The 18,294-nt window shown below is 47.3% G+C and overlaps 1 protein-coding gene across 1 annotated transcript; it reads right to left on the bottom strand.

Moving 5' to 3' along the window:
* Positions 1–11,207: 11,207 nt before the first annotated feature.
* On the bottom strand, positions 11,208–18,294 carry LOC306908358 (E3 ubiquitin-protein ligase TRIM39-like). The gene is made up of 8 exons (XM_079481159.1): positions 18,132–18,294; positions 17,631–17,753; positions 16,964–17,517; positions 16,781–16,876; positions 16,480–16,713; positions 16,264–16,402; positions 14,504–14,530; positions 11,208–14,390 (listed from the first exon to the last, which is right to left on the bottom strand). The coding sequence occupies exons 2-8, from the start codon at positions 17,698–17,700 to the stop codon at positions 13,843–13,845; spliced, it is 1,668 nt and encodes a 555-aa protein (XP_079337285.1). The 5' UTR covers positions 17,701–17,753; positions 18,132–18,294; the 3' UTR covers positions 11,208–13,842.

Genomic DNA, 18,294 nt, shown 5'->3' with positions numbered 1-18,294 from the left:
AGTGTTACTGCCTTTTTTTGCTATTGAGGAAAAGACAATCAAAATGTTGATGCAGAATGAGACCTCAAAAGATATTCCTATCCCAGCTGGCACAGTTATCGCCAACGTGTATCCTGCTGACACGGTCCTTGCTACATATGGATGTCAAAACTCAACCGTGATAGACCCTAAACTGTTTGATTTTGGTGAAGCAGAGATTCCGGAGTCATGGGAAAAGAGGCTGAGACAGAAGCTGTCAGTTCGAGGAGATGTGTTTTCTATACACGAATGGGATGTGGGATTAGCGCAAGGAGTGGAGCATCATATTCGGCTTCACGACAGCAAACCATTCAGAGAACGCTCCAGACGCCTTGCCCTGGCAGACATTGAGGATGTACGACGACACATCAGGGATCTATTGGCCGCGGGAATCATAAAGGAATCGAGGAGCCCATATGCGTCCCCAATAGTAATTGCACGGAAGAAAAGTGGGGCAATCAGAATGTGCATCGACTACCGAACTCTTAATGCGCGTACTATTCCAGATCAGTACACCACACCAAGAATCGAGGATGCGCTGGACTGTTTAGCAGGCAGTAAGTGGTTTTCTGTGTTGGATCTCCGAAGTGGATATTATCAGATACCCATGGCGGAAGAAGATAAAGATAAGACGGCTTTCATCTGTCCTGTTGGTTTCTTCCAGTTTGAGCGTATGCCTCAATGCATTACAGGAGCTCCAGCCACGTTCCAGCGGCTAATGGAGAAGGCCGTTGGTGATATGCACCTCCTTCAAGTAATTGTTTACCTCGATGACATCATTGTGTTTGGGAGTACACTGGAAGAACATGAGGAAAGGCTGTTGAAGGTTCTGGACCGTTTGAGAGAGTTTGGACTCAAAGTGTCAATTGACAAATGCCAATTTTGTCAACCACCAGTACGTTACGTGGGTCATATTGTGTCAGCCGCTGGGGTGGGACCAGATCCTGCCAAAATTGAAGCTGTAACTAAATGGAAGATGCCTACTGATTTAAAGTCCCTCAGGTCTTTCCTTGGATTTTGTGGATTTTATCGGCGGTTTGTAAAGGATTATTCTACCATAGTACGGCCCCTAACGGAACTTACCAAAGGTTATCCACCGACATCTGGGCGTACCAAGAAATCTGCAGAGGGTCCTTTGTACTTCAAGGAGTCTGATCCATTTGGAACCCGCTGGGATGATGCCTGCATCACAGCATTTCATAAAATCATTCACTGCCTCACCCATGCACCTGTGCTCGCTTTTGCAGATCCTACCAAGCCGTATGTATTACATGTGGATGCCAGCCTGACTGGACTTGGGGCTGTCTTGAATCAAGAATACCCTGATGGGTTAAGGCCAGTAGCCTATGCAAGTAGGAAGCTGAGTTTGTCAGAAAGACGATATCCTGTACATCAGCTCGAGTTCCTGGCATTAAAGTGGGCGGTAGTGGACAAGTTCCATGACTATTTCTACGGAGCCCAGTTTGTGGTAATGACGGACAATAACCCACTCACCTATGTTTTGTCCAGTGCCAAATTAAACCCCACAGGCCATCGGTGGTTAGCTGCCTTAGCTACGTATAACTTTAGCTTGAGGTATAAACCTGGTAGACACAACGTTGATGCAGACCTGTTATCCCGTCATCCATGTGAACCTCCCCAGTGCTCTGGGTGGAAGGAGATCCCCAAGTCTGCAGTTCGAGCCATTTGCCAATTAGCACTTGTTCCAGAAGAGGAGGAATCCTCTAGGTTGGTGGATCATTTAGGACTATTACCGCAGAGCATTCCAGAGGCTTATGCCTGTCCTACGGTGCTGAGCTTCAGTCCCATGGAAACATTAACGAATGCAGAGTTGAGGAAAGCGCAAGACGAAGATCCCGTAATTGGTGAGGTAAAGCGAGAAGTAGAGTCAGGGAGAGTTCCTACCTCTAAGAAAAGTTCCAATGTTTCCATTGCTCTTCTGCAAAGACAATGTTCCAAGTTGAGAATTCAGAACAATCTCTTGTACCGTGTTACTTCTAGCATATCTGGGAGAGAAAAATTGCAGCTAGTCCTTCCTGAAAAGTACTGCTCCCAAGTGCTATGCTCCCTGCATGATGACTCAGGACATTTGGGAGTTGAGAAAACCACTGAACTTGTGAAAGATCGTTTCTACTGGCCAAAAATGTCCCAGCATATAGAGCAGTATATAAAGAGTTGTGGACGTTGTATAACAAGAAAAACTCTGCCGAAGAGGGTCGCCCCGTTGAACCACATAACAAGCAGTGGGCCATTTGACCTTGTGTGCATTGACTTTTTGTCAATCGAGCCAGACTCCAGAAGTATTGGAAATGTTCTGGTTGTCACCGACCACTTCACACGCTATGCACAAGCCTTTACATGTAAGGACCAGAAGGCTCTGACAGTGGCCAAGATCCTTTGGGACAAATTTTTCATTCATTATGGTTTGCCGACTCGTATCCATTCAGATCAAGGCAGAGATTTTGAGAGTGGTCTCATAAAAGAGCTACTGACAATGCTTGGTATACGAAAGTCCAGAACCACACCGTATCATCCGCAAGGGGACCCACAGCCTGAGAGGTTCAACCGAACGCTCCTTTCCATGCTAGGTACGCTGAATCCAGCTGAGAAAAGTAGATGGAGTCAACACATTAATCGTTTGGTTCATGCATACAACTGTTCTAAGAATGAATCAACTGGGTACTCACCGTATTATCTTTTATTTGGACGGGAGGCTCGTTTGCCAGTGGATGTGTGCTTCGGAACATCACAGGGTGGAAAAGGAGCCAAAAGCCATCGACAGTATGTGGAAAGGATGAAATTGGATTTGCAGAAAGCATACCAGCTAGCAACCGAAACTGCCCAGAAAAGTCAGCAGCGGAACAAGCGGTTGTATGACAGTCGTGTGAAACAACAGACTTTGGCTGCAGGAGACCGTGTGTTAATAAGGAATCTTGCTGTGACTGGAAAAAACAAACTTGGAGATAAGTGGAATTCTGCTCCCTACCTGGTGGTGGAGAAGTTGAGGAACTTACCTGTGTACCGCCTGAAACCTGAACGAGGTATGGGAAGTGTGAGAACGCTGCATCGAGACCATATCTTACCAATCCAACTTGATGTAAGACTGACTGTTCCTGAGGATCCAAGAGTCGCTCTGGTGCCACCGGAGACAAGAGCCCGATCTGCGAGTCGAAAGCAGAGAAGAGGATTCGGAGAAAAAAATGTGACAACTGTGGAGGGAAATCTTGACAGTGAATCGGAAAGTGAAGAGGAGTTGTGCTACTTTTACCCAGACCGGGTTGAGAAACAACCACAACCAGAGTACCGTGACCAGTCTATGCCTGCTGTGGAGGAAGAGGCTGGGTACAAAGTGATGCACTCACCAAGTGCTCTTGTAAATGAGCCAGTATCACTGATAGCTGAAGAAGTCCGGGAAGAACCACCTACGACAGAAGCTGCAGATATGGTGCTAGAAGGGGGAGAGATCCGTACAAAGAAGCCTCCAGGAGATGTGGTAGAACCGGTACATGTACGCCCCAGAAGAGAAATTAAGCCTGTGACAAAGCTCAGCTACGATAGATTAGGTCAGTCTTCTAGCCGCCCATTAACTTTAGTGCATAGAGGGATGGTAATTAATGTTGAGGACCGGGTAAAGCTGAAGAAAAATGTATGCAACACAGTTTGGTGTCACCCTTTAGCTCTATGTTCCCTGTGTTCTCAGTTCAACGTTTCTTTGGAGCCTAGGTTAATTGTCCCCGTTTAAAGTAATCTCATGGGGGCATGAGAAAGTCCAGAAGGGGGAGAGTGTAACCCAATAGGACTATAGTCCTATGAGGAATTGGGTAAAAACCTTTATTTTTTGTTTTACTGTGTTTATTTTCTGTATGTAGCCTTTCTGTTTTAGTCTCTAATTCAGAGATAATGTTTGCTTTAAAGTAAAAAACACGATTACGTTTTCTACGCACAATGTTCATTACGTATTCTACGTAAGGGTTGGTAGATTTACACATGTAACAAACGTGTGTGGACAATCAAGTGTGCTGTGTCTCTTCTTATTTGGTGCTTAGTAGCTTAAACCCGCCTCCCGGGTGCGTGAAGGTATTGCTATTGGGTAATGGAGAGGAACGCGAGAAAAAGGGTAATGGAGTAGAGACACGAGAAGTTTGTCGTGGGTAAAACACTTACGATTTATAAGCAAACGTTGTTTCGTATCTTCGTAAAGAGTTAAGATAATGTTTATATGATTTAAAAGCTGACGTTAACTCAGGATATGAGTTTGTAAGGCGTTTGAGACATTGCTGCTTTTAAACGAGACGGCTCACGCTTTCTTTTCACGAAGCAGTGCGGGTTAAGTGGTAATCGCGTTTTGTTGCCGTTTGTTTGCCGTGGTTCAACTTTGTTGGATATAGTACGACGCTTTGAAACCCGAAGTGCGATAAAATTGCTATCTACGAGGGAGAGCAACGGACATAACCGGATAGCGCACCAGGCCACCGGAAGCGTTTGGTGTTCCTCCGGCTACGAGGGACAATCGGTGTTTTCCGGGAGGAGCGTAGTGGTCGATAATACAGGTGCTTTGGACAGAAGAGAACCGGTACGGTGTCTTTGTTTTGTTTGCTCACGCGAGCGAAGCGGCCATTTTAGGTTTTAAAGGCCTCTACGCACTCCAGCAACGGCACAGGCCTGCATCACGGGGGCTGCATCATGTGAGTACTGTTGTGTGTGTGAGTGGGCCCACTTGCTGAATGATTGCATTTAATTTCATATGTTCTCATGTTAATGTAAAGTTTGGTTACTGTGAGATGTTTTGGGTTACCATGTGAAGACCCATGTTATAGTTTTCTTGTATCCTATTTGGACGAAAAATAATACCGTAAGGGGTTGATACTTTATATTTGAAGTGTAATACAGTGCTCTTGGAGTTCTGAAACTGCCAGTAAATATTTGGTGTATGTAAAAGTGAACACATCTCTCGTAATTTCACTCAGTGTGGTTGTGTCTTGGTAATGGTTGTAGCTATCTTTTTATTTCCACTGTTATAACTTTATACCCTGAATGTATATTCATTTGTGCTGAACCTACTGCGAGATAACAACTCAACTTGAAACTTATTTTATTTAATCCTTTAATCTCTTGTTTTTTTATATTTACTTTATCTTTAATTAAATACCCTTAAAGTATTACTTGCCATTGTTTATTTACTTGCACTTCCTAAGATCGGGATAGTTGTGTCAGAGTAGTGTAGTTATATATTTTAAAAAGTCGAGAGACAAAGAAGAATCCGGCGCCCGCCCTAAGGGAAAATTGGGTAACTACAAACCAAATAGGGTAGGGGGCGCTACAAGGGGAATGGCGCTATGCGCAGGCGTACGCCCCACGACTGCTGGTCTCACCTGTTGGCAAGACTCGAGCTGCCGACTCCCCACGGAGGTTGCAAGCCTCTGCGCGGTATAGCGTAGCCCAACCCGCAACTCTACAGATGTCTGCCAGAGAGGCGCACTAAGCCGATGCCCACGAGGAGATCACACCCCGAGCGGAGTGTACCGTCACTCAAATGGGCACGGGCTAGGATCAGCACGCCGTAGTGACGGCATGTGCGACCCAGCGCGACAACTCTCCTCGGAGACAGCACTCCCGTTGCTGACCTCCATAACAGACAAGAGCTGCTCAGGGCCTTGAAGCCCTCCGTGTGGTTCGAGTAGAGGCGCAATGCGCTTACTGGACACCCCACGTACAGGTTGGGTCTTTCTCCCGGTGTGGGAGCGCCTGCAAGTTCACCACCTAGTCCCAAAGGGGGGCGGCGGAACTTTGGGCACGTAAGTCGGCCGGGGTCTCAGGATCACGTGAGAGTCACCGGGCCTGAATTTTGGCAATCGGTGGACACGGAATGCTTGCAGGTGCCTCACCCTCTGGATGGACTCGAGCCCCAGCAGGAGAGCCAACCCCCCTCGCAGAACGAGGAAGGGGCTCTCGGCAGGGCCCGAAAAAAGGGGACCCACAGGTCCACCTTAAGGTCCCAAGAGGGTACGGGGCGCGGACGAGGCCTTAGCCCCTCGTGCCCTAGAGGAACCTAATAATCAGGTCATGCCGCCCCAGAGGCTCACCAGCAACTGGTACGTGATAACCGCGACAGCGGGTACCCACGTTCCAATTTGGAAGGGGAGATTACTCCCCAGCCTCTCCTGCAATAGGACAGCACGTTCCTGAGCGAGCAATTCCGCGGGTCTTCTCCTCGAGAAGAGCACCAGGACGAGAAGGGGCGCCACTTAAAGGCATCCAGCCTTGTGGGCATGGCCCTTGCCTGAGTGACAGTCTCCACCAATGAGGGGGGTAGGTCATCCAGGAACTCCTCGTCCCATCCAGGAGCCAGACCCAGAGGTCCGGCTCGAATGCCACAACGTGTCCATCCCCTGCGAGTAGGCCCTTCGCCAGGGGATTTGGCCAGGGGGAGTTGTCGTCAGGAGTATTAGCTCCGAGGACCAAGTGTAGTTGGGCCCGTAAGGCGCAACTAGCAGCACTTGATACTCCCTACCCAGACCTTGCACAGGACCTGCGCAATGAAGCTCACTGGGGGAAACGTAGTTCCGCTTGTCCCGCGGCCAGCTGCGCGCTAGGGACTCCGTGTCGAGGGGGGAGCCTCGACCAGGGAGTGCCCAGCGGCACTGGGTGGTGTTCAGGGAGGCAACAGGTCCACCTGTGCCCGCCCAAACCACACCCAAGCCGGCCGCAGTGGTGGAGTCGTCACTACCCACGAGGTGTCAACTGACGAGAGAGCGCTTGGCTGTCTGGTTCAGGACACCCGGTGGGCGTGTGATATGCAGGGGCCTTGCCACCTGCTGTCTCCACCAGGGGTGGAGTCGTCACTTCCCACGAGGCATCAACTGACGAGAGAGCACTTGGCGTTCTGGTTCAGGACACCCGGTGGGCGTGTGACATGCCGGGGCTTTTCCACCTGTTGTCTCCACTGGAGGCTGCGCGCTAGGGCCTCCGTGTCGAGGGAGTCCTCGTCCAAGGAATGCCCAGCGGTACTGGGTGGTGTTCAGGGAGGCAACAGGTCCCCCTGTGCCCGCCCAAACCACACCCAGGCCAGCCCGCAGGGGTGGAGTCATCACTTCCCACGGGGTGTCAACTGACGAGAGAGCGCTTGGCTGTCTGGTTCAGGACACCCGGTGGGCGTGTGACATACAGGGGCTTTGCCACCAGCTGTCTCCACGGGAGGAGGCGTTTTTGGGCGAGTTGCGATGACTGCAGCGAGCGAATGCCACCCTGGGGTTTAGTACGCTACGCCGGTCGCGCTGTCCGGGCCAGTATGCTGGCTCCGCACGAGAGGCCGGAGCCTCGTCAGTGCAAGCAGGACAGTAAGCAACTTCAGGCAGTGATCTGCCAACGCAGGCGGGGGCCCGTCCACCGACCTGACACTGCACGCCCGTTGCAAACCGCACCCGCACCCCGTAGGGAGGCGTCTGTCGTTACGACGACCAGCCTCAGGACCTGCGCGGGGTTTAGGATGCGACGGCAGCAGGCGTAATGACGATACGCCTACTGCCAGTGTGCCACGCTCTCCAGGGAACTCATCTCTGTAGTCAGTGCTGTCGCGGTCCCATGTGCATCAACCCGAGGGGGACAGGCCACCCCCGAGGACACCATGCCCAGGAGCCTCTGAAACTGATTTCAGGGGACCGCTGGCTGCTGCCTGATAGTTCAAGCAGCTCAGCACTGACTGTGCGTGCTCGTGAGCGATCACGCCGTCATGGAGACAGTGTTGAGTTCTCTACCAGGAAAAAGGGGAGCTCCGCGCCAGGGAGAGCTGCCCTCTTTCTCCCGGCTGACCCGTTACTGACATGCCAGCCCCTCGACAGTGCCGAGGGAACTGTACATGAGAGTATGCGGTCAGTTGTCATGAACCACTCCTGGCGTCTGACAGACACCAGGACGCGCTTCTGCGCCTCCTGAATGGCACCCTTGCAAGGTGCTGCTCAAGGTATGCAGCGACCCCTGGTTTTGGGGATGATGAAGTGCAGCTGTAGAAGCCACTGGACATCTCGGCCGAGGGGACGGTTCGATCGCCTTCGCCAGAGGGGTGGCAGCCCCGGCCTGGAGCACGGAAACATCCCTTCCTCTGCTGAGGTAAGAGGATGCCCGAAGTCCGGCGGAGGTCTGGCGAACTGGATCGAATGCCGAGACGGACCACACTACCAGCCACCGTGATGGTTTGAAATGCTAACCAAGCACCCAGGGACCTCACAGGGGGGGACTGCGATCTGATTCATCAACCCGCGGGGGTTGGTTCAATGACTAGCAGTGCTGGTCCCCCCGGGGGGGAACGGCTCCGCTAAATCACCTGCCAGGCGATGGCGCAGCTCAACGCACCGTCGAAGCGAGAGTGCTGAGGGCTGCTTTATACTCGTCATTGCGTGCCGCCACGACGCAACGTCGAGTTGCCGAACACCATCTTCCAGTGGCTGAGAGCGGCTGCAAGTGGGACCCAGAGAGAGACCTCTCCTTGTGAGAAGGCGAAGGGGCCCAGAAGGTGTTTGGGACACGGCAGGGACCGCCCCATTCCGACCATCCAGCAACCAAGGCTGGGTCGGGCCCGATGGTTCAATCTCTCTAGGTGGTCCTTCCCTCGACGTCTTCCTCCGGGGGGCCACCTGCGGGGGCACCAGAACCGGAGTCGACGCTGGAGAAGGCCAGGGCTGCTGGGGGCAGACCACGTGCGGGACCTCGACGGCCGAAAGGCGGCCGGGTCACAGCAGGCCGGTCTGTTTCTACACTGTCAAAAGGCTGCTGGAGCAGTCCTTGACAGCGCCACCAATCAGCCGACCTTGCGAGAGGGGAGTCGGAAAGTGGCCTCTCGACATCGTCCCCCTGCGCAAGATTGGGTCCGAGGCATCTTTCCGGGCCACTGATGTGGACATCGTCCGACCCAGCCTGCGCTGCCACCGCGGTCCCCGGAGGGCCAGTCGGCGGCAGCACTACTTGCGTCGGTCTTACCCCGTGGGGCTCTCTTTAGCGCCCTGGCCTGCAGGATGGCCATGGCGTAAGAGTGGAGGCAGCTTGGCCCACGGCACTGCCAGCCTCAACACCAGGGATGTCGAGACCTTACATGCCGTTGACGGTGAGTCTAGGTCAAGCTCCAAAGGTGGCCGCCGTCTGCGGATCCCCGCGACTGCATGCTCCACCCAGGGTGCATTGACATAGTCCCTAGCCGCCTCCCCGCCCCGAGGGAAGAGAGGGCGATAGAGCCAGCTAGACGAAAAGCGCGCCGAAGGGGACGCTCCAGGTCTTACTGAACTCCTTATGCAGCTCGGTAAAACTTGGCACTTGAGCCGGGCACGGCTTGGAGTCGCGCCCGGGCCCAATGTGCGAAGTACCCAGCCGCGAGCACCAGGGCTGCGGCGCACCGCAAACCGGCGCTCACGGCAGTCCGAGCGAGAATGGCTGACATCTTGACGTCTGCTCTCACCTCTGCTCGACCTACATCACACGACCTGACGACCAAGAGAGCTGACAATTGACCATAACTTAATTTACCTTCACCATGATTGAAAATGTGACACTGATTTCATATGACAGTTCCACAAACAAGTTAATAATATTAAGTACTTACATTTTTGACGGTTCTTTTGACTTGAGAGCCACTTATCTCCGACTCTTTGAAAAGGCCAATGAACTTGGCGAATGGGGTGGCACGCCAGACTCCGCCCCGTGCATTCATTCACCTTTTTTGGGCTGAGGAACTTGAGAGGCACTCTAGTTCGCTGCAGCGTGCCGGCGCAGCGCTCGTGGCATGATGGACACAACGTCTCGTTCCCTCCATCAGGGAACGGAGGTTACATACGTAACCATGACGTTCCGTTTCTGTCGGTCTCTCGACGTTGTGTCGAGACTGACAGAATGGGGTTACCCTGGAAAACGCCACGGTGCTGCGCCGCGTCACGACTTCCAGCGGAACGACACTGACCGGCCTGGGCGAGTCACGAATGAGTGTCCTCGAGAATTGTAACCATCCAGTGGTGTAGTAAGACATCAATTCGTGTGACCACGACGAGAGGTTCTTACTACCGGCCGTACAGGCGGTGGCCTTGCAACTCTAGAGGCGATTAGGCCGCCCAACACCGTAAGGAGCACTTGGGAGCGCTACCCCCTCGCCTGCGGGAAACTCACATGTACTGGGCTTGACTACGAGCCGCTCCGCCAGGCTCTTACTCCCCAAGTGCTTAGTGATGGAAGGAATGCCTATACTTCGTCTAATGGAGGAAATAGAGAGGCTGGAATAGCGCTCTTACTCGCCTGAAGAGGGCGCATCGCAGGCGTTCACCCTGCCTCAGGTTCGATGCCCGTGCGGAAAAGGCTGCAACCCGCAGCTCTGCAGATGTCTGCCAGAGAGGTGCTCTGAGCCCGTGCCCACGGGGAGGCTGCACCCCGGCGGAGTGAGCGTCACTACAGTGGGCAGGGGCCTGAGATCGGCAAGCCAAGGGATGGCGTCCACAATCCAGTGCGCCAGTCTCTGTTTGGAGACAGCCTCCCGCTGTCCCCTGACACAGACAAAAGAGCTGCTCAGAGCGAGAGCTCTGTGTTTGGTCCGAGCAGAGGCACAGGGCGAGTCCTTGGCACGACAGCGAAAGGGTTGGGACTTCCTCACAGGGGGAGCACCTGCAGGTCCCCCACCACCTAGTCCGCGCGGGGGTGATGGGGACTCTGGGCATGTGGCCAGGTTGGGGTCTAGCCCACGTGGGGTACCCCAACTCTAGGCACCCGCTGGACACGGAGAGTGCGTGCTGATCCCCTACCCTCCTGATGGAGCACCAACAGGAGAAGCGTCTTCATCATTTGAGAAAGGTCGGGTTCTCCAGGGGCTCCAACGAAGCCTAATGCAGAACCACCAGGACCATGTTAAGGTCCCAGGAGGGTACGAGTAACGACAGGGGGGATTTTCCCCCGTGTGCCCCTTAGGAATCTGCTGATCGGGTCGTGCTGCCATCTTCCCTTTTATACCCGTATGCACAGGGCAGAGTCTGGCGTGCCACTTCATTCGCCAAGTTCATTGGGCTTTTCAAAGAGTCGGAGATAAGTGGTTCTCAAGTCAAACCCCATTTTGTCAGTCTCGACACAACGTCGAGAGACCGACAGAAAGGGAACCGCTTATCACCTGCATTTGCGCTCACTATCGAGAAACCAATCAAATTTGTTCAAAACTTCTTTTTTTTAATCAGTCCAAACACATTTTAAAAAAATTGAGGAGTTAAGTATATACAAAAATATAACTTTTTACGACAGCAGTTTAGTGATAAAAAAAAAGCTTGTCGCAAATTACCTGTTTTTCATATGTGTTTGCTTAAACATCCAATACTATACATGTATATGTGAGAAATGTATGTGTGTATGCACGCTTTTATATATGTATTCATAAGCGCAGTTTGATTTAAACCCTATACGGTCTCATAGCTTTGCTCCAGACGCTCACTCGCTCTGTTTCATTACAGTGTGCTCCTTAGCACTGGGAGCTCCCTCTGTTGTCCATAAGGTGCCTCTGCGCACCAGCCATTTCAAACCCATCCTCCAGTATTTGGGCCACGCCTCCTAATTTGCATACACTCCTCAACCCTCAAATGCCCAATCCTCAATCCCCAAATCCTCAAACCTAAATGGCTAAATGATTAAATCCCCAAACCTCAAATACCCAATCATAAATCCCCAAATTCCCAATCCTAAATCTTCAAATTCTGAATCCTAAATGGCTAAATGATGAAATACCCAATCCTAAATACCAAATGCCCAATCCTAAATACCAAATGCCCAATCCTAAATACCAAATGCCCTATCCTAAATACCAAATGCCCTATCCTAAATACCAAATGCCCAATCCTAAATACCAAATGCCCTATCCTAAATACCAAATGCCCTATCCTAAATACCAAATGCCCTATCCTGAATACCAAATGCCCTATCCTGAATACCAAATGCCCTATCCTGAATACCAAATGCCCTATCCTGAATACCAAATGCCCTATCCTGAATACCAAATGCCCAATCCTAAATACCAAATGCCCTATCCTAAATACCAAATGCCCTATCCTGAATACCAAATGCCCTATCCTGAATACCAAATGCCCTATCCTAAATACCAAATGCCCAATCCTATATACCAAATGCCCAATCCTAAATACCAAATGCCCTATCCTAAATACCAAATGCCCAATCCTAAATACCAAATGCCCAATCCTAAATACCAAATGCCCAATCCTGAATACCAAATGCCCTATCCTGAATACCAAATGCCCTATCCTGAATACCAAATGCCCTATCCTAAATACCAAATGCCCAATCCTAAATACCAAATGCCCAATCCTAAATACCAAATGCCCAATCCTAAATACCAAATGCCCAATCCTAAATACCAAATGCCCAATCCTAAATACCAAATGCCCTATCCTAAATACCAAATGCCCTATCCTGAATACCAAATGCCCTATCCTAAATACCAAATGCCCTATCCTGAATACCAAATGCCCTATCCTAAATACCAAATGCCCTATCCTTAATACCAAATGCCCAATCCTAAATACCAAATGCCCTATCCTGAATACCAAATGCCCTATCCTAAATACCAAATGCCCTATCCTGAATACCAAATGCCCTATCCTAAATACCAAATGCCCTATCCTGAATACCAAATGCCCTATCCTAAATACCAAATGCCCTATCCTGAATACCAAATACCCTATCCTAAATACCAAATGCCCTATCCTGAATACCAAATGCCCTATCCTAAATACCAAATGCCCTATCCTAAATACCAAATGCCCTATCCTGAATACCAAATGCCCTATCCTGAATACCAAATGCCCTATCCTAAATACCAAATGCCCTATCCTTAATACCAAATGCCCAATCCTAAATACCAAATGCCCTATCCTGAATACCAAATGCCCTATCCTAAATACCACATGCCCTATCCTGAATACCAAATGCCCTATCCTGAATACCAAATGCCCTATCCTAAATACCAAATGCCCTATCCTAAATACCAAAGAAATTTTCGACTTGGACTTTTAGTTTCATATTTAGACTTTTAGTTTTGGTTTAAGACTTTTTTTTTAGACTTTTAGTTTACATTCTGACCATTAATTCCTCTTTAGACGCAGCCCTGCATGATAAAAGCATTTTATAATGAATCATGTTTTAATCCGAAAGATTATTTAAAATCAATTCAACTATGAATGGCATGGAAAGGCTACTTTTTAGTAACGTAAGTTCTTCAGCTCCTGATAAATTAATTTTAGTTGTTTTGTCGTTTGTAGTTTGTAGTTTTTTATATATTAAAATAGGCCATTAGGACTTGGCCTTAGCAACACATTTTCCAAGTTACCAGACCTTTCTGTTTCATATAAATTTTATAAAATAAATGGCCTGCATAAAACAATAGATGTTTAGTTTTAATATACATATTCGACTGGGCTCAATTGATAAAATATGATTTATTTTAAAAAGTATTGCATAAAAATCGATATAAGAAATACAATGAAAATATCAACATCCTGCAATTTTTTATTGTAGTACTTGAAAAATGGTAATATTAAAGTACAAACTAATTTGTAATACTATAACTTAGTTACTCCCCTTAGTAAAGAGTTAGTCTTCAATCGCCCCAATTGACAATATGTTTACACCGTTTTAGCCAATCCCCATCTCCTATCTAGTGCACTATGCTTCATTCACCATGTAGAACATAATGAGTGAACAGATTAGATTTTTTCTAAATGTGAATTTTGTCTGCGCTATGTTAACTCTACCAGGATTTAGTTCCAAATATTTTATATCATGTGTGTATAAAAGATCAATTTATTTGTTGTAATGAACAGGTGAGATGATCAGTGGGGCTGAATTTTTACCTTCATCATTAGGACATGGACTGAAGTATGGAAAGAGTTTCTCAGTGAAAGTTTGGCCAGTGAAACAGTAGATATGAGATCTGTTCTCCACATCATAAAAACAGACCAGACCCTCCTCATAATCCACAAACACCCCCACCTTCTGTGGACTCACTCTCAGAGACAGAGAGACACGGGGATCAACACATGCCTGATAATTAATAACATCTCTCAGAACTACAGTCCAGAATCCATTCTGAGGACTCAATGTGATCTTTCCTTTCCTGTTAACAGATTCTCTGGCCACTCCTAAATCCCATTCAGTTTTTCCCTTCACCTGAACCTCAAAATAAAATCTCCCTGAAGAGAATCCCTCTTTACCCAGAACACAGACACACAGATTAAATCTCTCTGGATTATCTGGGAGTTTATGTCTAATGTCTCCATCTCTCACTTGTTTTCCATCTTCAGACATGATGAGATTTGGATGAGCTGTATCAGGATCCAGAGTCACATCCACTGAGAGATCAGAGAATATGAATCAATATAAAGATGTTGATGTGTTTATAAATGTAGAGGTGAGTATGTGTGTGTAAAGTATTATTGAGAACAGTGAAGATCACAGATTGTACCTGCAAACTGCTGCATCCTCTTTAACACTGTCAACACAAATAACATAAAACATCATCAAGGGTTTATCTAAGAAAACTTAAAACCATTTTTTACAACCTTCTATCGTGTTCTATCATTTCTTGATATAATGAAGTTCACTGAAAGTAAACAGAATAAGAACTTTATTCTTAATAGTAATCAAGATTATATATTAGGGTGTAACGGTACCTGTATTCGTACCGAACAGTCACCTGGAACATTGTAAATATAGTCATCATTCCTATGGCCTCCTCCTTTGAAGGGCAGATCCCTTGGAGTGTAGACTTTGGAGTTAACGGGGATTTACGTGTCATTATATGGACCTTTGGAATGCACTTGGCAAAGGAAGCGTCGTAATTTCCTCATTATCTTCAGCTGGCATATTCCCGTGACCACGGAGCATTGTGTCAGTCAGCAGATGTTGCTCTTTTTACGGCATAACTAAAGCATAAAACCTAACTGTTTGCAAAAAAACAATACATTTTATATAGGGATCTGCCCTTCGAAAAGGAGTAGGGCATAGGAATGATGACTTCATTTGGATTTTCCCAGTGACAGCTGGTGACGGTTCAGTATGAATACGCGTTCCGTTACACCCCTGTTATATATATTAAGGTTTAGTCTACAAAGTCAAATTGTCCAAAGAAACTTTGCATAAGCTCTAAATCTGAAATTTGATCAGAATGAACCTTACAATTGATCAGAATGAACCTTACAATTCCAAAATGACAATTTTCTTTTCTTTTTTTTATACCCACAACAAGGAAAGGCAAGTCTATTTGTCATGATTCTGCCGCATGTCATGTTTCTCTTGTTTTAGTGGCAGGATCATGACAGAGTCTCATGTCTTGTGTGGAGAGAGGCAGTTTTGGCCTTCCATACTCTCTCTCCGGTCTCGTCTCTGTTCCCATCCTCTCGTTACCTCGTTATTGCTTGTTGATTAGTTCATGCCCCGCACCTGTCCCCATCTTGATGCCCTTGTGTCTTCTGTCTTGGGCTGGTTCATTGTGGTTTGTGTGGTGAGTTCCTGTGTCTAGTCTAGTCTAGTCTAGTCTAGTCTAGAGTTTATTTTAGTCTTGTTTAAGTGTTTTAAGTTTTAGTCCTGTCTTGTTGTTGTAACCATGTCATGTTTTGTTATGTTACCCCACGTGGGTCTTTGTTTTATTATTTATTATTAAATATATGTTAACCCCTTACCCGCTGTTTGCACCTGGGTCCTCTGTCCTTGTCTCACCATCCACGATCTTGACAGAATGAACCAGCCCAAGACAGAAGACACAAGGGCATTAAGTAAGGGAATAATCAAGATGGGGACAGGTGCAGGGCATGAACTAATCAACAAGCAATAACAAGGTAACGAGAGGATGGGAACAGAGACGAGACCGGAGAGAGAGTATGGAAGGCCAAAACTGCCTCTCTCCACACAAGACATGAGACTCTGTCATGATCCTGCCACTAAAACAAGAGAAACATGACATGATGCGGCAGAATCATGACAGATGACTTCATTTGGATTTTCCCAGTGACAGCTGGTGACGGTTTGGCATGAATAGGCGTTCCGTTACACCCCTGTTATATATATTAAGGTTTAATCTACGAAGTCAAATTGTCCAAAAAAACTTTGATCAGAATTGATCAGAATGCACACAGAACCATACAATTCCAAAATGACAATTTTCTTTTTTAAAGAAGATGTTCATATCTCAATATCTGGGTATTTGATTAACTAATTTTCACGTACCAGTTTGGGTGAGTTTGTCATCTAGAGTCTCCTGCAGTTGAGTCAGAGCTCTCCTCAGAGTCTCCACACTCACATCAGTCTTCATACTGATCTCAGACCAGTTCTTGGTGTGTGGAGGTCTGTACAGGGATGAGTCGATCTACAGCAGGAGAGAGATGAAATCACTCAGCATGAGGAGAGAGAGAGAGAGAGAGAGAGAGAGAGAGAGAGACTGACCTGTAGGAGGTGGAGATGATGGTCAGTGTGTGAGAGCTGCTCCAGCTCACTGTCTCTCCTCTTCAGCTCAGTGATCTCCTGCTCCAGATCTTTCATGAGATCTTCATCCTGTTTCTCTGCTGCTTTCTGCTGCTCGTCCATCATCTCCAGCAGCTCAGTCTGACATCTCTCAATGGATCTGATCAGAGCGCTGAAGACCTCAACACTAGCTGCTTTCTCCTCATATGTGCTTCTCTGAAACAATCATGTTTTCATTCATCATCTTTATTTATAAGACAAACACTTCTTCTCTTCAACTTACTTTTCTGAGTTGTGCTGAGTGTTTGATGTCTTGAATCTTCTTGATTCTCTCCTGGATCATCTGCTGAACGTCTCTCTGTGTCTTCTTCAGTTGAGTCTATAGGCAGACAGCAACACACAGACACATTTTATCACAGGTAAACAGGTTATTAAATCATGTTTTACTGTTGTTATTGACTCAAACCTTCTTCTCTTCACTCATCTCCTCTAGAGGAACAGTGTTGTGAGTCTTGTGGTCTCCATCGGTACAAAACACACACACACATGTCTGATCATCTCTACAGAAGAACTCCAGAGGTCTCTCATGTTTCTGACATATATAGTCCTTTATATTCTCCACAGGATCCATCAGTTTGTGTTTCTTTAAGTTTGGGACTCTATGATGAGGCTCCAGGTGAGTTTCACAGTAAGATGTCTGACACATCATGCAGGACTTCAGGGCTTTCAGCTTTCTCTCATCACAGATGTCACAGAGAACTTCAGATCTTCTCACACTGAACTTTTCTTTGTAGTGCAGCACAACCTGTCTGAGTGTTGTGTTGATCTTGAGGTCTGGTCTTTTACTGAATGTTTCTTTACACATTGGACACGAGTAGATGTGACTGTTGTCCCAGTACTGTTTCAGACAGCTCCTGCAGAAGTTGTGTCCACATGGAGTGCTGACTGGATCACTGAACACATCCAGACACACAGAACACTGAAGCTCCTCCGTCAGAGAAACACTGGACGATGACAGAGCTGAGAAATCATCAACATTTATCACTGACAGATTAAACATTTATGTAATTACATTGATAGGATTTTACACATTTTATATTTACACATTTATTCATTTTGTGTTGTTGACTTACGTGGATGTTCCTCCATACTCTCTCTCCTGGTTTGTCTTGGTTTTGATGATGTTGGTGAAGTTTCTGCCATCAAACGTCTTCTCTTTAAATATTTTAAGATTCTGTCTCTTCTCAAAGCTTGAACTATATTGTATATTTCAGAACATAAAACTCACGTTCAGTATGTTTCATTCATAAACACATTTAACGTTCACATGTATTTCTCTTCTTGTTTATTGTGTTTTTCATTCTGTCTGTAGTTCACACACTTCCTGTTTCTTTAAGTCTTCAGTCGTGTGACACAATACCAACAAACACCAAACTTTACAATGAATCAGTTTTCTTTATAAAATTCTGTTAATATTTCAGTTCATATCTAACTAGTTTAATTCATTTAACTCATTAAACGTGTGTATTCATCTGGTTTTGTCTAATGTGCTCTAGTAAGACACACAGCCCACTGAAGCAAAACACATTACAAACTTGTTCAGAGAAATCTCTCATATATCTTCATGGTGTTACCTGTGAGTGAGTATCAGATGACGTCTTTGAAAGTCTCAGATATCTTGTTTTTGAAGAAATAAAGTGTGTAAAGCCTTCAGATTGTTATTCGTCAGTTTAAGTTACCTTTTCACTAAAAGATCTCGCCCACCTGTGATGTCATAGCTCCTCCCACATTTTCACT

This window comes from Barbatula barbatula (genome assembly GCF_947034865.1).
Source record: "Barbatula barbatula genome assembly, chromosome: 1".
Classification (NCBI taxonomy): Eukaryota; Metazoa; Chordata; class Actinopteri; order Cypriniformes; family Nemacheilidae; genus Barbatula; species Barbatula barbatula.
The sequence above is the reverse complement of the archived record's forward strand: the minus strand, read 5'-3'. Positions and strand labels throughout refer to the sequence as shown.